The sequence below is a fragment of the Larus michahellis genome, chromosome 8 (assembly GCF_964199755.1).
Source record: "Larus michahellis chromosome 8, bLarMic1.1, whole genome shotgun sequence".
NCBI lineage: Eukaryota > Metazoa > Chordata > Aves > Charadriiformes > Laridae > Larus > Larus michahellis.
This window is the reverse complement of record NC_133903.1, coordinates 4,252,094-4,276,457: the sequence shown is the minus strand read 5'-3', so window position 1 is coordinate 4,276,457 and position 24,364 is coordinate 4,252,094. Positions and strand designations below refer to the sequence as shown.

General features: G+C 47.1%; 1 protein-coding gene across 1 annotated transcript; it reads left to right on the top strand.

Moving 5' to 3' along the window:
* Nucleotides 1-340: 340 nt before the first annotated feature.
* Nucleotides 341-12,419, top strand: LOC141747633 (cytochrome P450 3A9-like). The gene is made up of 13 exons (XM_074598229.1): nucleotides 341-693; nucleotides 3,446-3,539; nucleotides 3,968-4,020; nucleotides 5,151-5,250; nucleotides 5,812-5,925; nucleotides 6,206-6,294; nucleotides 7,323-7,471; nucleotides 8,496-8,623; nucleotides 9,272-9,344; nucleotides 9,720-9,880; nucleotides 10,327-10,553; nucleotides 11,407-11,569; nucleotides 11,790-12,419. Exons 1-13 carry the CDS (start codon nucleotides 437-439, stop codon nucleotides 11,886-11,888), a joined length of 1,707 nt encoding a protein of 568 aa, XP_074454330.1. The 5' UTR covers nucleotides 341-436; the 3' UTR covers nucleotides 11,889-12,419.
* Nucleotides 12,420-24,364: the final 11,945 nt, after the last annotated feature.

Below are 24,364 nucleotides of genomic sequence, written 5' to 3'. Positions count from 1 at the left end.
CCAGCAAACCAGGTGGACTTCTAAAGCCTTTATAGGGGGCAAATTCCTGCTTTTCTTAGAAGCTACTTCTGACCCACCGCAGGCAGAAGCAGGCAGTGCTTGCTCTTCACAACACAGAAAGAAAGATATTTAAAACAAAATCTGTAAAGTTCTGCCAAAGTTCATTCAGCTGCCAGAAAAGATCTTGTCATACAAGATAGGAATAAACTTCTCACTTCTCTTTCCCTTTGTAAACCAACTCTGCTTTGGGATTTACCTTTTCATTGTAACTTGCTTTTATTTATTTTGGTATAGGAGCCCAGGAGCATTACTCAATAAGAAGTCAGTTATTACTTTCTAGTACAACAGGGACACTAGCTGAAATGCCTGGCAACATACGTATTAAATAATTTGAACCTCAGACAGTTCTGCCAGGCGCTTATCTATCCCACAGATCATGTTTTTCAATTTAGCATTCTTTGCTACCTTTGCCTTCCACTCCTCCTCCTCCGCCACAGAAGGACGGCCCCTAAATCATATGATTGGACACACAAGATCGCACGCTGCGAAACGCTCCTATTTCCCACTGACCTGGGACAAACACATCAAGACAGAACTCAAAGCCAACCGGAGAAGAACCAAAATGAACCTTCTTCCCTCCTTCTCTGTGGAGACATGGGCCCTTTTGCTCGTTTTCGTAGCCCTCGTGATAGTGTGAGTAAAATATTCTTTATTGGTTGTTTGCTCATGCCATTTTCCTCCTCTTGCTGTTGTTTCTTTTCACGTGACTAGTCTGATGAAGAACAAACAGGTAGATGTGATTTCCAGATTTCCAGCCTCTAACAAGGCTCTGGGAAGGAGCAGAGGAATCTAAAGACCATGCGGACGCGTGATCTTGCTCCAGGGTTTGGAGTGTTCCTGTGCTCTGTTAAGATCTTGCTGCTGAGCATCAAAGCAATAATCGAGTAAGAGCGGTGCCAGACACTTGTTACCAGCAGGGTGCTGGCTTCAGCGAGGACTGTGATCCGTTAGGTCATTTTCCACAGAAATAGCGTCTAAGGAAGGCTGTGCCTCCCTGGCTGAGGTTGCCCTATGGAGGGGAGCAGGCAGTAGGTGATACGACTGCACGACCTGCAAAGGTGGAGAGCAGCAGAAAGACACCAGAAAAAGAGATTCGTAGGATCAGTTCTCACTCCTCCTGACTCCTTCCGTAGTGCCCAGCTACGATGCTCCGCGCGTGGGCACCTGGACCAGGAGGGACACTTGGCAGAAGTCGGCTTTGCCACACGCCTGCAGGGACAACATCCCGTGCCCGTCCCCACAGCCCACCCTCGCTGCGGGAAGAAATGAAGCCCGGAGCAAGGTCAGCTCTCTGCTCCCGGCTTTTCAGACAAACTCCATCAGGCAGAAGCGTACCCCACTGCTTCAGAGGAGCCATGCCAGTGAGAAAAATGCTTTCTCCCGTTTTGCTGATGCCGTTCGGTGCTGCAGCGTACGAGGGCTGGCTGAAAACCCCCTTCTGCTGGGACATACAGTGTCTCTGCTGGCAGCCCCTGCCAGCAAGGCTGGACTGCCAGACTTTGTAGTGTTGACGAGCCCTTAGGCAGAGACAGCATGTTGCTAGCCATAAACCTTAATGATTAATGTGGTGCACACGAGCACAACCCACTTGTCTGCCCTGGCAACGCTCCAACCATGGCAGTTCAGTAATCTCCGAAACTTTTAGCCCTGTTTTTCAGGCCCTTTCCTGTGATTTGGATCACTCAAAAGCCTGCTTGGGGCAGACCCTTCAAAAAAAAAACCAACCCAACAAACCAACAAAAAACCCGCTGTAACCCCCCTCCTCATTGACCCAAACCCTCATATTTCAATAACTCTGTGGCCATTGGAGATTGCTGATTATCAGACTCCCACCTTCTGCAGCCACTTGCAATTTTGCTGTGGCAAAAGGGACAAAAGCCCAGATCTTTGTGCTCTGATTTCTGAGCTAAAGTAGAAATTTTGCCACCCATTAGCTCAGGGAGGTTGTTCAGATGCTTCTTGTCCGTCTGGGGCAACCCTGTTCCAGTTCACACGTGAAGGAGTCTCAGGCATTTCTGGTTCACATCCATGGTAAGAAGTAATCATTATTCTCTAGCTTTAAACTGAATGGTCCTTCTTCACCTGCGGAAAACCATGTCACATTTTAGTCGTAAGAGCATTAGGCTGCGTTTTCTTGGCCGTGTTTCAAATGGATTAAGCCAAGCCTACGTTCCTATAGTGTTTCTGGGCTTTGTAATCAGCCCGGCCTGACATTTCTTTGTACTCCCGCAGCCCCGGCTGCCCATAAACATTACAAATGGGAATCCGCAAACATTTTATACTTAGTACTGAACTAACCTTTTCCAGGAAAGGCTGAACATTGACAAACTGAGCTCTGTGAAACCTTTCTGCACCTGCAAACACCCCAGGCCTTGGGTTTTGCCTGCTCTTTTTGGACCATAAGATAGGGTCTGCTTTTGTGCTGTGGCAGAACACGCGCTGGGGGGACTGATCTCATTTGGGGCCCTCCAGGTTTAGAAAAACATTACTAGTTGCAAGGGACCACCCCCCCCCCACTCCTCCCCAAAGTCTCAGCCTCGACTCTGGCTTTTCGGGGCAGCATCCCCGGGATGCTGGCTGTGCGGCTGCCGCCACGCGGCCCAAAGAGGATCTCTGCTAACATCCCTCTGCCAGACCTTTGCAGTTTTACATCCCTTCTGCAACGAGCCGCTCAGTTGGGAAGCTGCAGCTACTAACTAAAACCAAATATTTTGAGGAGCTCTTTCAACACAGCCAAAGACAAGCTTCAAAGGGCCGCAGCCCAGGCCCTTGTTGAGAAACAGAAGGCCCCGAGGTAGAAGTAATAACTTTACAGCTGCCAAAAAGGGTGCTTCAGAGGAAAGAAATCTGCAAAGCTGTCAATAAAATCTGAAGAGAAAACCATCAAGACAAGACTTTCTGATGCACCACTGAGCTAATGCCGGGCTAAGGGGAGGGAGAACAATAAATGAAATTAAGGTACAGCTTGACAAAAGCCCTGTTGGGACATCACTTCTGGCAACGCTTTCATTTCTCTTCAATAAAAACACGTAAGCTTGGTGTTCCTTCTTCCAGCTCCCTTTTCTGCCTCTCCTTTAGTTGGCAACGAGCTCCTCCTTTTGGCTTTTGCTAAAGGCTTTAAGGTCCTGTGTCCACCGGAGCACCTGTGCCTTTAGAAGACAGCCGCTTTGACATCAAAGTGATCTCTCTGAAGCTCTGTGTGGCTTGCCATGTTTATTAAATATTTTTTACAGGGCAATTGTCTTTTGGGCCACTTTTTTCCAGCTCCTGGACCAACCTCCTCTACTACGTAGGGCCAAAGGGACGTTGCTGCAGTCTCTGGGTTTAGGAGATCTTGCAGCCCCAATCCCATGGTGGCGTAGCACTTGTCTTTTCTGTCCCACAGATATGGGATCTGGCCATTTGGTTTTTTCAAGAAGCTGGGTATTCCTGGGCCAAGACCTCTGCCTTTCTTCGGGACGTGCCTGGAATATCGCAAAGTAAGTGACTACAGCTTTCCTGGCTCCAGAAATACCCGCCCTTGCTCATACAGCTGTAGCTAAACAGGTACATGGCAATGATAAGTTATCTCCGAATGCCAAGCTCCGCTCCAACGCACAGGTTGTGCAAAGGCCCGTGCGGGATAAGGGCTCAGTAACAGACCATGGGGCCCTGCCTTTACAGCATCACCAAACGAGCACTCGTGGGTGGCTGATTTACAGCTGCCCTTCGCCAGCGCCCTGGCAAACAGCTCATTCGCAAGCACGACGTACTTTTATGTTGTCCTTCGTGATGCTTTTGGAGAGGAGGAGAACTCTGAAGGGAGCTCTGAACATCAGTTTACAGATCTTCCTCCCAACCCAGCGTCTCCAGCATCATCCCCTCCGCTGCATCCTCTCCACGATAATTTTTGAATTGCTCTCCACAGGGTTTCTTGGAATTTGACAATAGCTGTTTCCAGAAATACGGGAAAGTCTGGGGGTGAGTATGAACCACTGCTCTCTTCTTAAGATGAAACTAGAATCCATACAAAGGGGAGAAAAAATTCATTAGGAAAGCTCCCTTTTCTCTACCCGCGCCCCTGACGGTCCCGGCGGTGTGACAAGTACAGCAACAATAGGGTACTTGTGGTGGTTTACGTTAAAGCCTGATGACTGCAGGGCTGTGCCAATGTCATGCTGTATGGAAATGGCTTTGACCTGTATTATGAAAGCTGTTTTAAAGCTGATAACAAAAGGCCCTCACCTGCTCCTAATGAAAACAGCAGCGAAACTGCTACTTGCTTAAGGGAGAATCTGGAACCGGGAGGTCCAGTTCCTCTGTTTTATCAACACAATGTGAGTGAACTCCCAATACTGAGAGAAGCAGCAGAATCAAAGTCCACCGACTTCCTCGTGCTGCTGCTCCTTACCTGCTGCCGTGGGAGCTGCTGCAGCTGCTATTGCTCTGCTCCGGGTATCTCCTATAGCTTTGATCACTGCCAAAATATCTTGGTCTACAAGCTTGCACATCCTCTACAATGCATCCATTGATCCCTGTAGAAACTTTAAAAAACGGAGTCTAGAAAGAGATATCTTCACATAAGCAAAGAGAGTGCGTAAATCTGCTTAATCGACATCTGTTCCAGGAAGGCATTCAGAACTGCCAGATTAAAAAGACAAAACCAAGGGTGGAGTTTCATCTCCAAGGATATTTCAGTGCTGTCAGCCCAAGTCTCCAGACACCCAATTCAACAGCCTGAAAGGGGTCAAACAAGTTTCCTTCTAATACTGTAATGTGTTTAAGTGCCTGGAAAAACACAGAGAGTCGGGGGAGAAAGTGAAGACACTTGCTTCATTTAGTATCTGCTCCTTTGAGGGACTGAGCCCTGCTCATTTCCCAGTGAATTTGGAAGGCGTGTAGCCCCCTTTATCACTTAGAAAAACAGGTGGGAGAAGGCCTGGGAGTCCTTTTCTATCTCCAGTTTCTCTGTTTCTATACGTAGGCATCTGCAGAACAGCAAAGCTGGTGATGGAGGAGCATTTATTTAAGGCATTTTGTTTGACAGGCATCAGCCAAGCCGCACACTTCCACTGTCTGGGGTTGTTTATCTCTTCTTCTCCCCCCACCAGGATTTACGATGGCAGGCAACCTGTGGTGGCTGTCATGGACCCCCAGATCATTAAAACCGTGCTGGTTAAAGAGTGTTACTCCACCTTTACCAACCGGAGGGTAAGAGCAGAAGCGTCGCGATGTATACCACAGAGGCCAAAAATCGAAGTACGGGAGGCGACAAGGATGTAGCAGGGCTCCCCATAGGGCCACTATAGGGATTACTGTAAATGGCCACTGTATGTCACTGTTCCCCTGCCTTACAGCCTGGGGACTGCAGACGAAGCTGTTTGCCTGCACATCGGAGAAATTCTGCTCTCCCACCTAGACACACAGCCATGAATTTGAGTCTGTGTGAGCATACAGGGACCCGTAAGGGTCCAGCCAGCACACGTGCCACCAGCTGGGATGCACGGATAGGTGTGGGGTAACACCCATACGGGTGTTGGGCTTGTTGGGTTACTCGTTCTGGATGTGGAAATGTCATCTCACAGCTGGTTTACTGCAGGAAAGGGGATTATTTATGTATGTGCATCTCGAGAGAGGCTGTTTGTAAGGCCTGCTACCAGTAGTTAATGCCTCTGAAACAGCCCGGGCAGGGGCTTGCATGCTACATTCCCGTCCTTGCAAGGAAACCAGTATCTTTTCCGGGGTTAACACCTTGCCTTTTCCCCCCTCCAGCGTTTTGATCTAGCAGGGGTGTTGAAAAATGCTATCTCATTAGCTGAAGACGAACAGTGGAAAAGGATTCGTACCGTGCTCTCTCCGACCTTCACCAGTGGGAAGCTAAAGGAGGTAAAAACACAGAGGAGCGGGTACAAACTAAATCGGAAAGTCAGTAGACAGTGATTCCAGGCTGAGATTGTCACAGGGGTCTGATTTTTTAGTCAGAGCCTGGCAACTAAGACGGCTTGTTTAATTTATGCCTAATTTAAAATGAAAAAAGCTTAAAATAAAAACTTAGCAGAAAGGTTTTATTTGTAAATGTTCATTAAACTCCCTGTAGTCTTCATGAGCCTGTCTTAAAGGAGTGAAATGTACTATACTAAGTGACCATCTCTGGTTTGTGTTACAGATGTTCCCTATAATAAAACACTATGGGGAAATTTTGGTGAAAAATGTTCAGAAGCGAGTGGAAAAGGACAACTGTCTACCTATAAAGGAGTAAGTAGCTGCTAGGAGCAGCAGGATAAGCAGCAAACCTTGTTAGCAAGTGCTGCGGTTCACACGTTTCTCGCAACACCGATCGCTCGCTGGGTAAACCAGACCTCTGAAATGAGGAACGGGGTTAGCTGAAAGCCTGGCTGGAAATTTGGAAGGGAAAATTTAAGCTGGGATGTTAGTGAAACTTCCTAGAGGCAGAGACCCACAGAGAAGCCTTCTAAAGGGAACTCTTGCGGGGGGAATGCTCCATCACAGTTCCAAGCTAACCCCAAATCCACCAGGAAAACAAAATTTTCCCCGTATGTACTCAAGACCTTTTGTGCGCTACCTTCTTATACCACAGGACGCTGGGTTTGCCGGCCTCCCAGCCCCACAAGCTGCGCTGTGGGATGCTCGTCCATCGCTTGCCCCATTGCAGGAGGGAGCAGGGAGGGAGGGAGGCTGTAGTGTGGCCCCAGGTGTGTCGTCCTCATCTGTGCCCCCCATATGGGCTCTGGAACAAAACCTCTGTATTTCACCCCCAATTTCAAAGCACAGATGCAGAAAGGGCAGCTGCGCACCAGCAGTCACGCACCAGCAAAGCTCTCCTCTACCAAAAACCCCATAAGGAGAGGGTTTGGGCCGTTTGTACCATTATAGGTACCTGTGCTGCGTTGAACAAGACCATTTCCATGGCATGTTTGAAGCAGAGCGCGTTACCACCCCTCCCCAAGAAGCTAAAATGCTCGAGAGCCTCACGCTGTCCTTGCCCTAACCTGCTCATGTAGCTACATGCTGTTTTGAAATCCTCAGAAAAGCTGTCCAATTTCAAAACCCATGCAGGCTTGAAACCAAAGCTCTCTAAAAATCTATCCCTTTCACTATAAGTGCTTTTCAGTTACCATATGTCCAATTTCCTTTTCAAAACCAGGGCGGGAGGCCTTCTGAGAATTTATATTTGAATGTCACAGAGGTATTAGGAAAAAAAAAAAATACATTCACTTGGTCCAAATATTTAACCATAGTCTATCTTCTCCACCTTTTCTCAGCATCTTTGGAAGCTACAGCATGGATGTCGTCACCAGCACGTCGTTCGGTGTGAACATCGATTCCATGAACAACCCCAAAGACCCCTTTGTCAGAGAGATGCGGAAGCTGGTCAAGTTTGACTTTTTTGACCCAATCTTCATCATAACATGTAAATGATTCCTTTTTTTTGTGTTGAAAACTTCATTCCGGTGTCAGAGTACTATTGAAGTGTGACTTTAGCAAGCGTCTCAGACTGGTGCATCCTATACATTAACTAACCAACTATTGCTTAGATAAATTCCCTAGCTAGGGTGGGAGTCCTAATGGCTCTTGGCTTTTTCTTGAAACTCTGGAAGAGAGATGGGTAAAAACTCCCTCCGCCTTTGGCATCCACCATATAAGAAACATAGGAACATCCCAGCCAATATCCAAATAAGTGGTGGAAAAATCATTCTAGGTTTGAAAAGCAAGTTCAGCTGTGAGGCTTGAGGAGAGTGGTGCTATCCAAAATGCATTTTTCAGAAGAGAGTGCTGAGTGGGGATGGTAATTAGATGCAATTTCCTAGCAATGCAGTAGCTTAGCAGTGATGGTGATGGACCTTAAATCACTTGCGACCTTAAATCAAGATCAGATACCTTGCTTAAAAAAAAAAAAAAAGGGGGGGGGTTTTAAAGTTGTGATCTGTGCATAGAGGAGGTTCTGATGCTGTAGATTTTATGAATCTGTACGCCAGCTCAAAACTGAGTCTCTGTAATGCAGGAAATGCTCTGAAGGCGACTCGAAAATGTTTGCACGAGCATAGCACGGCAGTGAAGAGCTCATCCTGAGAAAAAGAATTCAGAATTTGCAGTATTTCTTTTCTGAGCCACATCCCTGTTGTAGTGCTGTGCAGTGCACAGAAGTAACCTGTCCTTAGAAAACGGTGGCGTAAACTTTGGCCATCTCTTCGAGCAGTTATTACACCCAGCTCAGTTGTGGCCAGTTGACAGGAACTTGGGAGAGCGTTGCCTCAAGACAAACTATCTCGAGAAAGAGGGAAAAAGGCAAACCCCAGGCTTTGCCCAGGTAAAGAAATCAAGAGAGGAAATAATTTCTCGGTAGCATCAATACTTCCTCAGTAACGTCCATAGCTATCTTACATGAGGTGGAGTTTCTTTACAGCATGACATTTTAGTCTCAATTTGTTTTTCAGTTGTATTCCCATTTTTAACTCCCATTTTGGCCAAGATGAACGTAAGCGTCTTCCCCAGTGATGCTGTAGATTTCTTCCTGAGATCCATCTCCAAAATTAGGCAGGATCGTGAAAAGGAGACTCACAAGGTAAGCGAGTGTGAATTTGCTAGCAATTGTGGCAGAAGATACACTGAAGCGAAATATAATTAGGGTGATGATAGCAAAGGTGAAGCCAAAGAACAATAACTCAACAAAACTCCAATTCTACTTCAGCGTAAACTTAATTCTGTCAGAAAAGCCTCATCTGAGCAGTTCTGGCAGAGAAGCAAGTGGACTTTGTACCTCTGTCATCTGAAGCTACATGCAGATGAAGGCTCGGTAGAATTGCATTAAACTTGGGTTTGCAGAACTAATAAGTCAACAAAGTAAGAGACTCCCCGAAGAAGATTAGGCAGAGGATAAGGGAGCAGAGTAAGCAGTGCAGGAGCAGCAATGCCACCTTTCAGGGTTGTGCCTTCCCCTCTCACTTTTCAAAAATTGAAGCTGCTTCCTGGCAAAATTCTCCCTCTTTCCCAAAATTCATTCAAGACACTGCTGTCCCACCCAGCGCCTTCATGAAAAGGAACAGGTAGGTATCCGAAATAAAATGCAAGGGTTGTGTTTTACAACAAGGAAGCCATGTGCATTTTGGGGATGCTTTCAGTTTAAAAATTGTGCTTAGGCTATGAAAACTGCTTATCTGAGCCCTCCCTGAGGGACCTGTCACCAAAGAAACCCTCCTGCTTTTCTTCTCAGGGCAGAGTAGATTTCCTGCAGCTGATGATCGAATCCCAGAACTCAGGCAATGAAGAAAATCACTACGATAAAGGTAACGACATCGAAATACTCATCACGGGAATAGGGGCTGTGGGAGCGAGGAGAATATGAGGAGTCGTTTCCCAGAGAAAGGCTCAGTGGGTCACTGACCAGCTCCAGGCAGAAATCTCCGTCTCCTGTTGCCAGCACTGGTCCTAAGGGGATTCTCCTGGGTCCTTTGACAGGGAGTAGGACTGCCATGTCAATCATTCATACCCAGGAAATCACCTGGCTCCTCTATCAACTGACTTTTTCCAGACAGATCACAGAGTAGCTTTAAATGTGTCATCAGCAAATATCCACAACAAACCTGCCCCAACCCCAGCCATTGCCTCCTGTTCCTCGCTGAGACCATCAGCCAACATGGGTTTTGCTCATCTCCCCACAGCCCTGACCGACACAGAGATCCTGGCGCAAGCGTTCATCTTTATATTCGCTGGGTACGAGACCACCAGCAGCACGCTTTCCTACATGGCGTACGAGCTGGCCACGCATCCCGACGTGCAGCAAAAACTGCTGGAGGAAATCGACAGCATTTTACCCAACAAGGTAAGGGGACATCGAGCGGTGGCGAAGACCCTCTGACTCTGCTGTCCTCCTTGTTCAGCCAAGACAATGAGAAATCTTTAGCTCCTAAACAGCCTCCTCCTGGGATCTTCCAGGAGCTCTAAGAGACACACACTGAGACAATTCAATCCTGTAGCGATTTGGTTTTGGCAGCCAAAACCTCACAGGCCACCCCACTGCACAAACCCATTTGCCATACTCTGCATCCATGCACAAGCGGACGGGGATTTCCAGGTCTTTCCATCACTCAGGGATAGAAAATGAAGCCAATTACACAATTTCTACCTTGCATTTCGTTCTTCAGTGAGTCTCAGCCATGCTTGGGGCAGCAGGGGTTGGGGACGCTCTGGTCTCAGCAGTCTTTTTGGGACGCCCCGATCAATCCTCATGCCAACATACCTGGTCACCTTTCTCCTGTTGTCCTACAGGCTCCTCTCACATACAACGCGATGATGCAGCTGGAATATCTTGACATGACAGTGAGTGAAACCCTTCGGCTCTACCCCCTTGGAGGACGGCTTGAGAGAACCTGCAAAAGAGACGTGGAAATAAATGGAGTGACCATTCCCAAAGGAACCATTGTTATAATCCCACCCTATACTTTGCACCACAACCCCGAGTACTGGCCAAACCCAGAAGAGTTCAGACCAGAAAGGTATTAAAAAAAACCAAACAACAACTTAATGAAAGGGAAGAAATATCATGCTGCTTTTTCCTCACATAGTAATTAAGTATTAATCTCTGATGAGCTTCCTAATGGTGTTCTTCCTATCTTTTTACAAACAATACCAGTGAGAAATTGCAGGCTCATGGGAATGTCATTTTAAGAAGAAAATGAGCTTTGCGCTTAAAGCGGGGTTTCAAACAATGTAATCCTATTGTGAGAATAACATTGATACCTTGCAACACCTTGTACATCGTTTTTGGGTTTGCTGACAGAGTAGTTGGTGAGTTTTTGTAACTGCGGGCCGTCTTTCTCTACGATCTTCATTGCTGAACCTGTTTCCTTCACACAGGCTTTGCTACAAAATATATCAGAGTTGATCCTTCTAGAGTTGCCTTCCCGCTTTGTTTTCAAGGAAGCAATAACTTTGCCCTAGTTGTTTGTGGTTGTTTGTTTTGGATTTTGTGTTTTTAATATTATTAATTGGTATCTGCCTCTTATTCCCAGCAAGGCTGGAGCCGTAGGCCGCTCCTAACAAAGACATCTCCTGGTTTCTCTCTCACTAAATACAACAGACAGGAAATAGCGGTCAGTTTGGGAGAGCGTGTAGATTTTCACATTGCTCCCAACTTCTAGTCTGGATGGACAGAATTAAAGTCAAAATTCTGTCTGGACTGAGGGCTCTGACACATCACTCGATTGCTGGGGTACGCTGAGATACCTTAGCCAAAACCCAGACAAGTCTGTAGGGCACGGGCAAAAGATCTCTGGATAGGTAATACAGGTATGCAGCTTTTTGATTTTCCTGCCTTAATTTCTTTTCCCCAACCGTGTCATTCTCCAGGTTCAGTAAGGAAAACAAAGAAGCCATAGACCCGTACACGTACCTGCCCTTCGGGGCTGGTCCCAGGAACTGCATTGGGATGCGCTTTGCTCTCCTGACTCTCAAAGTTGCCATCACCGCCCTGTTGCAACATTTCACCTTCCAGACCTGCAAAGAAACCCAGGTGAGGAGCACATCACGTTTTGAAACTCGCACATGAAGAGCCGGGCGCCTGGTTTCTCACCGGGGGTGCCAACACCAAACGCTTTGCGCTTTCACGGGAGGTGCACTTCTGGGCACCACGCGTCAAATTATGTCCAAACCGTGGCTAAGTTTCTTTCCTTTAATCTCCGCTTGTTTAATTTGCCTATCGCCAAGTGTGTTTTTTCCTCTTGTTGTTGCAGATCCCTCTCAAGCTGAGTTCGATGGGATTCTTAACACCTGAGAAGCCGATTGTTCTGAAGTTGGTTCCCCGGACCAACACCGCACGTGCAGAGGCGTAAAACCCAGCCGTGTCTGCAATTCCCCGGTGTCCAATGAGTGCCGTGCTAACAAAAGGGGTGGCACATCGCGGGAAATCTCTCCTATGTGTACAGACACAGAAGAACAGCTCTAGGCAATTCTGGAAGCAATTACTACATATTTACTAATAAACATAGCTGTCAGAAATGTAACGTGGATCACTGGGCAGCGACAATATACAGTCCCCTTAATTTTGATTGCAGAAAACGAGAAGTAAATCCAAATGAGAAGCTGATCATCCACTCACTTCTAAGGGGACTTCTCCATCTGGAGAGAAGGAATTACTGTCGTATTCCAAGAGAAACGAGGTGTGATGGAAATTCAAATTGCCAGACCTTGCTGGGCAGGGACTGGTGACGTTCTTCTCGGTGTATTGATGCCTGAAATTTCCTGTGTTATAATTGAGCTGACTGGTGTGAGACTATATCCTAGATACGAAACCTCTCTTGTGCCATGTGTTAATTAAACTAAAGTGTGTACAAATACTGTCATTAAAAATGTTTGAGAGCTGCTCTGTGTTGTGTATAGCGGCTTATCACTTCCTATTTAAAAACCGTATTCAGCCTCAACCCTTGAAATTATCCGTGTACATTGCTTTCCACTTAATTTAATGAATCTGATCCTTCATTTAATGCGATCAAACCCTCCCATTTGTACAGTATTTTACAAACACTGTAACTCCCACCTCTTGGTTTGATTAAGAGGTTGCCTCCAGTTCAGCGCTGGCCAACCCTCTTCCGCGCTGGCGCGAGAGAGGATGGGTTGCAGAGAGCAGCAGGAGCAGCTCGCAGGAGGCGGTGACAGCGTGGCAGGAGGGCCACCGCTCCTGGAGAAGTTGTCTGGACGCGGCTTGTAGCTGAACCTCACCTCCCAGAGCCAGGGATGGGGCGCATGCATTGCTGCGAGCTGCTTTGCTCTTGAACTGGTCCAGAGCAGTCTATGGCTCGGGCCCTATGGGCTGGTGCCGCAATTGACTGGTCCTGCCTTCCGCATGATGCTTTGGCCAAAGGAATTCTGCCATCCCTGACCGTATAAAACAGGGAATATCAAAAAGGAGGTGGGAAGTTCTCCCGGATCCGAATTTCACACGTCTGTTGACCCCAGCATATTGTGCTGGTCCTGACACCTACAAACCAAGCAAGATGCTAGCAAAACGGGAAAGGTTTTCAGAAGAGCTGCCAACCAGATCGAGTCACCCCTTAACTTTCTCCCAGCATCCTTCACTCCAAGGTAATATTTTCCAAATCACGGTCTATAATTTTCTCCCGCGGCCACGCGCTTTCCGCTTCAGCCAAAACTGCATCATGATCCAAATGCTACAATTCAACACAGTACAAAATTATTCAAGAATTCTCATCCATTCTTTAACAACAATGGCAATTAAGGGGTTTGGGAGTGGTCAGCCAGCTGCGCAGTGGACTCCCGATCGCTGGAAATCCCCAAATCAAAGCTGTCCATTTTTCAGGAAGATACAGCAACATTCACCAGGCTCTAATTCAAGAGTTAGCAGCTTGCGCTGTCCCAAAAGGCAGATAAAACAATTCTAGTGTTCCCTTCTGATTCATCATCTGTGAAAAATTGTTTGGGTTTTGCTACGTACACGGAAAGGCACAGTTGGAAGTGCCGCCAGTAAGGCCCTTCCTCAGTTTAAACTGTTGCTCCTCTCTTACCAGGGCATAAAAAACCTTCAGTGGAAGGGTTGGACCTGTCTTACTGTTGCAACGCTGCAGCATCCAGCTCTGATGGGAAGAGTGCAATGCCCTTGCATGGACAGCACAGTTAAAAAAAAAGAAAAAAAAACTTTTCCCCATAGAAAAACAGTGCTAGGCAAAACTAACTCCCAATCCAAGGAAGGGGAAAGAAAGGGGAAACTGTCATGAAAGCCGCAAGTCACTTACAGGCCAAACAGCTGCTTTGACATAAAGGTATTTCGTGAGTAAAATCAAGGACCTTTGCATGGTGCTCAGAACCAGACGGGGTTAATCCAGCCGTACCCCAGGACCGGCAGTCCCTGCCCAGCGCGTGGCATCTCCGGGAATGAAATCATTAGTGTAACTGTACAGATCATTCTTCCAAATGTGAAAAATGTGACTAATTCTCTGGCTTCAGCCAATTATGACCTGCCAGGACTATCATAACAGCCCATAAATAATGTGTAACAAAATCATGGTAATGAGTCTTCTAGAAGAAAATTAGATCCTCTGTGTCTTAACTCCATAAAATTACTCTGCTTATAAGGGCTGCCTCCGTCATTCCTAGTGCTTTCCATTGCTTCGCCGGCCGTCCCTCAGAAATGGGTGTGACTTGGCCAGGAGTCTGCTGGTCCTGGTCGTTGAACGCGCACCAGGTTTGGTTTCACTGGTTTGGCTGTTTCCTCTTTAAGCCAGACGTCACTGTTTAACTTTACTTTCAAATGTTTTCACTGATAAAACGTATTTACTTTATCTAGACCTTGCTGATTACTTTAACTGTTTCAACACATCTTTGGCAGGCCTGGGATGCCTTATCGTCCCAAGATAGCTCTTTCCTTTGACAAAGGCCCAGCTTCTGAAGACAGCGCAAGGTAGAAATTCATTTTGGGGCCAATTCTCTTTCACTTCTTCCGCTAAATCCCCCCAAACCTTAAGAATGAAAAGTAAAAGAATAAAGAAAATCAATACCGCATCTACATTTTTAAAAAAATCTGCTATTCTCAAAGATTTTTCAACGGTGTCTCATCAGAGACGCTACTATCAAAGTGCTGGCCTTCATCACTGTGCAAGCGTAACGGACTCATCCCCTGGTGAAACACCAGCATTGGCCCATCACTCAGGAAGGCTTCTGTAAGTATGCAGAAACATATTCCCCTTAATACAGAAAGGCTTGGTGGGAGCTTTCCAAAGGAGACTTATAACCCGTGATACGAGAACTGTTATTGTATCAGTCCTGACAAAGGACGAAAATGGTTTTAAGTGGGGAGATTTGTTTTCTGTTTCCCAGGTAACTACAGCAGACTAACCATCAGCGTTACAGTAACTTGCCTAAATGATGTAATGCTTCCAGTTGATTGCAATGATCAAATGGATTTTATGAAAGACGGGTTTCCTGCTTACAGCGGGGGAATATTTCATGTGCTCCACCAAGTCGGTTATTAGGGGTTTCAATACCAGGCTGAGCCCTGACAGATAGAAGAATGGCCTGACTATTACCAAACTAAGTGTCCCTAAAGTACTGAAGTCTTTTGCAATTGCACCTTGCCTTTAAAGTGAAAAATGAAATGTTTTCAGGCATATTTCACCTGAAAGGAGGAATAGGCAGCATTGCTCCTTTAACTTTACCCTCTACCGAGGCGCAGTTTCTCTATGGACACTCTGGCATCAGATGCCGACAAGTCAGAGGGCGCACAAACCAAAAAGCTGGCATGCGGAATTTGTTTAGCTCTCAGTCCTTCCTTCCTCTCGCCATCTCCCTGCTAGAATTAACAAGCCAGCGTGGGGAATTACCGGGGTATGACAGATAGCTTGGAAACTGGAAAACCTGTAGCTGAATTTATGCACTGACATCACCTTTATCTGCCGTAATGGAGAGAATTAGGCATATTGAATCGCTCGCCATATAGATATGGAATTTTCAAAACCCTTACTATTGCACAAATGTTGACAGGGTATTTTATTTACTGCATCATTAAAGGTTAAAGAGACTCATTCTCCAGAGGATTCGTTTTTTCAATGCTTAATATCAATTAAAGCTAATTTCAGCTCTACCCTAATGATTAGCATAAAATATGGAAAAAGCTCTAACTGAGCATTTCTGTTCATTACTCCAATTCTCTTGTATTGCTAGGGCACTTTATAGGTACCGATGCAGCTTTATATCACCCGTGACACAGTTAATTTTCCCCTCAGAGCTTTTTTTTTTTTGTTACTGAACCCTTGAAGACATTCCAAAGATGCACAAAATACCTCTGATGATATGGACCACAGTTTCTATTTGACCAGTTCATAGTTGATGATCAGTGATGGTCTCTGTGGGCTTTCCTACATGGCTGGGCACAATGTCTCGATACAAGTTTTTTGTTACATTGCCTGCAGCTTCCATATCATATACATAACGTATAAGTCTACTTTGATGTATTTGTGCAGCCAGAAGTTTGCAATTGCAAACGGGGAGGGCAGCGTAACTGTTCAAGGGAAAATGAAAAACCTTGCCTGCCATTTACGAACTGAAGCCAGTCCAGTCCAGCTGGATGCGTTTACCCATCTTCACTTGGCAAAACACTAGTTCCATCAACACACCAAAGAGCGCCCAGGAAAATAAGTTCTAGTCCATCCCCTGGGTTATATCAGGGCTTTGTGCAGCCCAGCTGAGAAGGCACAGGTGCCACCACAGTTTCTCCATCCTGGGGCTGGCCAGCTGGTTTTGCTCTGGAATCATAGAATAGAATTGTCCAGGTTGGAAGGGACCTTTCAGATTATCAAGTCCAACCATCAACCCAACACTGCCCAAACCAACCACTAACCCATGTCCCTCAGCATCTACCCATGTTTTAAACACCTCCAGGGATGGTGATTCCACCACTTCCCCAGGCAGCCTGTCCCAATGTTTGATAACAGGTAATAGGACTGGAAAATACTTTTGGACAACAGATCCCCCAGCCCAACTGCCAGCTTGGTGAGCAGGGTCTTGCACTAACTTGCCCCAAGCTTGTCTAACCTTTTCAGAAGTTGTCTACTTGTGTCCTAATTTTAGGGTATTTATTGTTAACAAACACTAATCTGGGATCGATCCGTATCCAAAGGTCACGGCAAAAGCCAGCAGGAAGGTGCGGAGCAATACGGATGCTCCTAAGAAGGTCAGCTGCTGCCACTCAGGCTGCTCTCCAGTGGGAACCGCACATCAATCAGCCCACCAGTAGCCGTAGCAACATCCGCGGAAGCGAGCAGATGCCTGGTGCTCCCAGTAATTATAACAGACTCCAGTAGAAATCAGCAGGATGTAAGAGTGAGGGACATGCATTTGCGAATTCCCCTTGCCAAGAAATGAAGTGTTGCCCATACTGGCTGTTTGTACTCTCACGTCCTGTCACGTACAACTCCGGCCCAGGACTCTGTGCTGAGCTAAGTGCATCTTCTCAGACAGGTCACTGAACCCACCACTCTTGGTTTTCCTCATCTTTTCAAGACTGCGGGGGGCTTTCCGCTTCCCCCTTCCTGAATCTTCATGTTTAGCTTGCAATGACTGGGATTCGTTTGTCTGGGAGTAAGTGAAACAGCCCTCTTAAGTGGAAGAGCCACCTAATAAAGTTTTAATGGAAGATATTATTTCTGTTCTTTACATTACATTAAAAGCCAGTCAGGAAATGAAAGCCCGGGAGGGTTAGGCGTGTTGGAAACTCAGCAAGATTGTCTTTTCTTCAGGGAATTTGCAGTCTAAATGTTGCCCTAAGAAACAGAACGCGTGGCAAACACAGACAGCTTGTGCTATTACAGACTTAGCAAGCATGTGTAGAGATATATATACACACACACACACACACATATGTATGCGTATACACACAAAGGGCAGAAGGTATCTGTTCTGCCTTTGGAGAGATTCACCAAAGCCAGGTCTGATTCCACCCGGGGAGCATCTGGGGTGAGGAGCTCAGTGCCTGGACCACGGTGCATTTACCTGCTCTGCACCACCGAGGTATGCAGCCGCTTTTTACCACCACCGTCTAAATACCAAACCCACTGCGGTCTTGGAGGGTTTTCGTGTGATTTTAATAGAATTTGTCAGTTTGGGCTTTTCACTAACCCACAGCCTGAATTTAAGAAACCTTCTCACCACCACTTCCGAGCTGTTATTTTTTTTTTTGCTGTGCGAAGCCTTCTGTGAAACACCAGCACGAGCAGATACAGAGCTCCGTTTTCTGGAGGAATGGCAAAACCCAAGTAGTTCTCAGCCTCCCCACAGAAGGGCAGAGACTTTCAAGCACATATCGGGAAAGACAATTAAAATGGATCAAAAGAGCATTATAAATTTTTGACGCATTGACCTTTGAGCTTATAAAGTCTACCTGTCAAGTTTTGGTTGGCTGAGGGGGACCACAATTAGTTATTGATATTTAAGATAGTATTCTTTTATTTTTAAGTTGGTATAAACCAATTTTTTCTAAGATGGAAAGCAGGGATTTATACTGCCAACCACACTGAGAACTGAAAGCCCTAGCACTTCAAAGTCTCACCTCCAGGTAAAGTATCCAAGTACTTTCAGTCCTTGGAGCTGGGCTACTGGAAATCCCGCCCTTAGACACGCGTCCCTGAGCAATGTTGCTAACCCTGAGGAGATGGCTCTTGACACATCCAGGCAGAGGTTGGCTGCCAACACTGTCCTCAGGTCCTGTCCCAGGACCTGCCATAGACCTCAGGGCGTCAGATGGGTCAACACTCTACAGATACTCATGAATGGCTTTCACAGCTTCAGATCTCAGCTTTTGCCAGCAGTTTGGTTTACATGGAGAGTGTCATCAAGAAGTCATCCCTGACAGAAGTCCACTGTCCTCTTTAGTGTCCAGTGTAAGAGGTCTTTTGCTACCATTTCTCTTACAACCGTCTTGCTCTGAAGCGACAATGGGTGACAAAGATCCAGCCCTGGAAGTTAGTAATCACCACCCCACGTCAAACGTTTGCAAAAGCTGTTTTAAGCGAGCAAAGGGAAACTTCAAAAAGGCAGAGCGTACATCTTCAGAGGGACCCAGCAAGCCCCGAGGTGGAAGCACTGGAGTTCACACAGTGCTTCAAAAGACGGAAATCTGCAACGGTACCAATGGCGTCCAACAAGAAGCCATCACAGGGAAGCGGTTGGCCCCACCGCTGTGCTAACCCAGCGCTAAGGACAGCAGGAACAATAAGAAATTAAAATGCACGGTCACAAAGCCCAGCGCCCGACAGCTTCTGGCACCAGTTTGGTTTGTTTATTATAAAGCCACACCAGCTTTGTGTTGGGTTTTCTGCCTTCCCTCTGCTTGCTGGCAGCAGCTCTGCAGAAGATCTTTGGCATTTTGCTAAAAGTTTCAGATATTGGTTTCCTTTAGAGCACCTGCTCCTTTGTGAGATGATAGAAGCTACTTCCAGGCTCCCTCCCTGAATACATGCTGCAGCTGCACAGCTTATTATTTAGCACATTTACTTAATCATCTCCAAAACGCTTGGGGTTTAGACCTCGTTGCTTCTGCCCCTCTCTATATTGGTTCCCAGGTAGACTTTGAGAGCCAGCAGCCAGCCCTCCTGGGCTGTTTGGCCCCAGGGGAATGTTCCCATTCTCCAATTCAGCCCTGCAGCCGCAATTGAGGGGGGAAAAAACCCCCCATCGATCAGCCTCTCCTTTCCTCGCTCCTCATATTCATAGCGAGAAGAGCGATGCAGGAAAGAACATCGGGCCGAACACACGTCTGAGCGCAACCCGCATGTGCCTCTGTCCCAGGGCAGTAATTGCCCGGGCAGACTAATGTCCAAAGTCCTAAGCTGTTCCTGACAAATAGCTGCTGAAATTGTTGTCCGTTTGAGTATTCATCTTTCATTTGTAATTTCATTTTAAAATCCATTTTTGCAGGGTTTGCTGGACTTCAACCAAAATTGCTTTCAGAAATATGGGAAATCCGAGGGTGACTATTTTCCCCGGGCAAGCCTTATCTCACCGCAGCGTCCGGAGCGGAGCCAGACACCTGAGTCAGAGGGTGCGAGCCCAGGGAAGGATCCGTCACAAGAAGCAATCTTAAAAGCCCATTATGTACTTGTTAACCCGGCCTGCCAGGTGAGAACCTCAACTAGTTCACATTTGATGGCTTCTACTGAAATATCAGTAATAAAAAAAAAAAAGATACCCTGGTTTTGAGATAAGCGAGATCCGAAAGAATTTATAGCTCAGGTGGTTTCTCGGTTAACGTTTTGTGGAAGAGGGTGGGCACAGGCAGCGCTGTGCTGGGACGCGGGGACAGCAAGGCAGCTACGCCGGCTAGAAAGGATCTGCAGCTTCAAACACATCGCAAGCAGCAGGTGGGCTTTTTGAATAAGGAGAAAATTCATTAACTCGATGTCAAAGATCGCGTGGAATTCAACGAAATCCTTAAGTAAGAGATGCTAAGCGTTTCTTAGGCCTCCCGGATCTTTCCTTGAAGATCTGCAAAGAAATGTGAAGGAACCGCTCCACTTTTAGTACCATGCTGCGAGATTAGATGCCAGCCTGCTATACATTCTTTTTTATAGCCCACTTTCTATTTTTATTCCTGCTCTACTGTGGAAGTGTTTGCTAATAATGTATGATAGGATGCTTTGTCATGAAAAAAACCTTGTATCATTTATCTGTTTCTGAAAAGAAATTCTCGGTACAAATCTAATAAGGAAAAAAAAAATAATCCTATTCTAGCTCCTGTTGGAGGAAAGGGATTGATTTATGGAGAGAGATGAAAAGCACTAAGTATGTATTGCTTGGCAAAATGAGGAATTGTAGAGAACTGTCTTTATGCATTTGAAGGGTGTAAACATCAAAGAGGCAGAGGAGCTATTTAGAGCATTAGGAGGAGGCACATCTAGGAGACAAGAGCTGAAATTAAATGAACATCGTTAACTTAAAAATCATACTTCTGCCTGCAAATCTATTTCCTGGTATTATTACTTGTAGCACTCTGATGAGTATAAATGAAGCTTATAGGAAAAAAAAAATCTAATCTATTTTTTATATCTGATCAGCAGGCCTTACTGTAAAGTTTATAAAGCCCAGGTGCTGCAGCTGCTCCTGAAAATTTGGGAAGACAGCATTCTTTAAATCTCCCCCCCAACCTTCCCCTTGCCAGCAAGGGTTGATCAGTACAATGGGTTGCTGCCCCCCCAGCCGTGCTCCTGCAGCCTGTGCTGGCTATCTGGGGTCTGACTCATTGCAGCCGCGTGGGTGTAACAGCTTTTACCCCAGCAGAGGGATAAATTCCCAACCAGTAATAACCCTTTCGAAGTAACAACAGCATCCTCGCTCACTCCCTGCGGGAAACCCATGCCCGCTCCTACAGGATGCCCAAACTCGTCTGCCTGGGATTCAGTTAGTTGCCCGCTGTCCTGCGCTAAAGCACCAACGGGGAAAAAGCTCCGTGGGATTTGTATCTTTGCTCTCACAGAGGCTTTGGACCACACTTCAAAAAGCTGCTGAACGTCATGCGGCTGGGTGGCGTACGGAGATCTCAGAGGACTAAGTTCCGCTCTCCAGTAAACCGGGCTTTGGGAGCTGTTTGTGCCCATCTGGGGAGGGGGACGGCGGCAGAGCCGTGCCGGGCTCCGTCCTTGGCCGCTGCGGAAGCGCAGAGCACGCCGGCGCCACGGGGGTCTGCGCATCCATATGTATGTGCTTGGGTAATTGGAAATGTCATGCAGCTGGAGGCTCGCAGCTGAAAAATATCATTTGGTTACATACCTTCCTTCTGATTCCTACCAGACAGCCTGGGATAACGAGACCTGCCCCTTTTCTGTGCCTTCATTTCTCTAGAAGCATTTCACAGCTGACCAGCGCTGACGGGGAAGACAGCAAGGGAGGACTCCCCGCTCTCGACCTCCCCAGAGAAAGCCTCAGATCCTTCTAGAATTACAGATTCCTTTTATGTCATTTTTTTTCTCCCCAGATTTTTAGTCTAAGGGGGATACTAGACTCTGCTCTCATATTAGCCATGAAAAAGAAGTGGAGGAGAGGCTTTCTGTGCTCCCTCGCTACCTTCACCGGCGGGAAAAGAGGTAAAACCCGGGGGAACAGAGGCAACTAAATTGCTAAGTCAGAGCACAGCGGCCATGCAGGCTGCGACTCCCCAGACAGCCTGAGCCCTTCAGTCAGAAACCCATCCATCATTAAACACAGTATTTCAGGTGTGTAAATAAGAAAAGGAAGAAACGATTGCAATAAGCTTCTGATCACAGCCAAGATTCACGGCTAAACATGTGGTATTTTAGCAGAAAGCATACACAAATGTATAGGGATGTGATGCCTGTGAACGACAAGCTCTGATTTATATTCCTGGCGTTTCCAGCCCTAAAGCAGCATAAGAACATTGTAGTGAAAAAATGTTCAGAAGTGAATAGGAAAGACGAACCTCTGTGTGTAAGATGGGAATTACACTGCTGCCCATGCCCCTGCCCAGGGGCACCCGGGTCCCACACTTGTTCACATCCAAAACCACCAGGTCCTAAAGAAAGCTGGTTTCTGATGTAGTCTCAGCTCTGTGCAAAGCCTGCGCAGCAGCCTGAGGAAAGCTCATCTACGCCACAGAGCGGCAGGTACAACGCTCAGGCACAGGGCTGTGGCTGGGAAGGGGACACAGATGGCTGGGGCAGGGTTGTCCCCATCCTTCCCTGGACAGCACACCAAGAGCACCCTGCTCCCCCGCTCTGCAACCCTTGCAGCAAGCTCAGGCGTACGAAGCACGAGCCACACAACCACCAGTTTCAACCCTTAAGCAGAGCAAGGCCTTACCAGGCTGGCGTTAGGTGGAAAAGCCACCTTCTTCAGATGGGTGATGGTGGCCCATGGTCATGGCTGCACCTGAGGTGGAGACCCATGCTCCTCCAGCTGGGCTCAGAGGGAGGACAACTGGTTCCAGGCTGAGCTTAAATGGGCTCTGGGGCCATGGGTGGGGGTGGAGAGCCCAGGTGAGGGTTGTTAAGGCCCGTGAGTGCCTGGGCAGGTTCATGCTCTGCACAGGGCTCTGAAACTCTATCCACGCTGGGGCCGCAGGAGATCCTCTTCCACCCTCAGCAGGAGGAAATCTCTGCCTGACAATTGAGGGCCTGTCTAGTTGAGGCTTGAGTGTCTCCAGGCTCGGTGCACGGGTAGGAAGCAGAAGATTATAATAGCCCGTTTCAGGCCTTAAACACTAAATCTTTGTTATCTCTTCTACCCTTTTTTCCCCGGTGTGTTTGGATCTGACAGCCTGGATGTGGCACTAGTACTTCAGAGTGGGCACCGAGAAAATGAGCAACCCCAGCAACCCCTTTGTCAGGGTAAGGATTAAGTAACGAGTTAATTTTGAAGTCATTTTTTTTCTTTTTTTCCTCTTAGCAGCAAGAGGAAAAAAAATAAATTTAAAGCAACACGTCAGCTTTCAGGTAACTGGGATGGACTTTTGATGATCAAATTCTGTGATCATCCAAACACGGGCTTCTCTTGCCGCTTGCATTTAGCTAGGGAAGAGACCGGCCTCAGCAGTCAGCGGAGTGGAATCAGGGCATGTCACATCAAAATTGGGTCCATCTAATAGATAGCAGGCAGTAAAGACTGTAACAGAGCGGCAGTTTGGCAGCGGCTCCTACGGCACAGGATGGGAGAGACGTAGGAAAACTCAAGATGGTCAAACAAAGGGAAGGAGACCGTCCAACGCTGAGTACTTTCACGCTGGGCTTCCTCTGTCCTTTCACCTCCCCTTAATACGAGTACGACGTTTTCACTGCAGGCTTTCATAAACTGCGGCAATAACTGGAGCAGAAAGGTAGTAACCCGTCTGGGGCCCAGTGCGTGGCTGCATTGCCCGCAGGAGAGCTGAAGAAGAAATCAACCTGCTGCGCGTTTCCTCGTGCCGCAGGCTACCGCAGAAGATGCACCACGCCAGGGCATGTGGCTTTGTAAGTGAGAGATGAGGCCATTTATTTCAGGGGTGAATTTGGCCTGAGGCTGGGGCTATTTAGAATAAAGTTGGACTCAGTGACCTGTGGAAAGCACTTGTTCAGCACCTGGTTCAGTTAAGAGCCCAATTTGCAAACAGTAAAATCTGGATGCTCTGCCAACCAGAACATGTCCAAACGCTGTCAGAGTTTACTGTTGAGGTTAGGATTTTCCTGTCTCTTAATGAGATGGACCTTTGTTCTCAGGGCATCGTATCCATTTCACTGTCTTCTAGATGTGCATCCTTTCCTTAGTCTTTCCCTCAAAAGGGTGAACGTGAAGGTCCTCCCCCAAATCCCTGAAGCTCTTCTTGCGGTCACTTGTTAAAGCAAAGACCCAAGAAAGATGCTCAGAGGCGAGGAGATCACAGTGGAGCAAGAAAAGTTTGGGTGTAGAAGCACCCAGCAGAGAAGAAGAGCTGGAAGAAGGAGTGGTGAAGGACTGCCTTGTGTTGATGGTCCCTGTACTCGCAGGTCATGGAGATCACAGCACAGCACAGCACATGCAGGGCACCCAGATGACAGAAAAACCCACAGTACACACCAAACCACAGCCAAAACAAAGGGCAGACTGATGAATGAAGCCATTACAGGTGAAGAGGGACAAAGACACAAAGCAAAGGAGTTGAAGTGTTGCTTAATTACTCATGTGGGAGTGTAGGAGAAGATGGAGAGACCAAACATCCCAATCACCGTCAGCTGCTAACGGGTACAAAATGTTCATCCAAAACCCAGCAGAAGGTCGCTGGCCGCAGGAGAACGCAAGGAGGAGCCAGCAGCCAGCACCCGTTGTCCTCTGCATCACC

Bases quoted from the DNA above. Each gene is read 5' to 3' on its own strand.
- LOC141747633 (XM_074598229.1), top strand. From the start codon at position 437: ATGTTTTTCAATTTAGCATTCTTTGCTACCTTTGCCTTCCACTCCTCC. The intron at 9,345-9,719 runs GTAACGACATCG...ATCTCCCCACAG, and splicing joins AGAAAATCACTACGATAAAG to CCCTGACCGACACAGAGATC. The intron at 11,570-11,789 runs GTGAGGAGCACA...TTGTTGTTGCAG, and splicing joins AGACCTGCAAAGAAACCCAG to ATCCCTCTCAAGCTGAGTTC.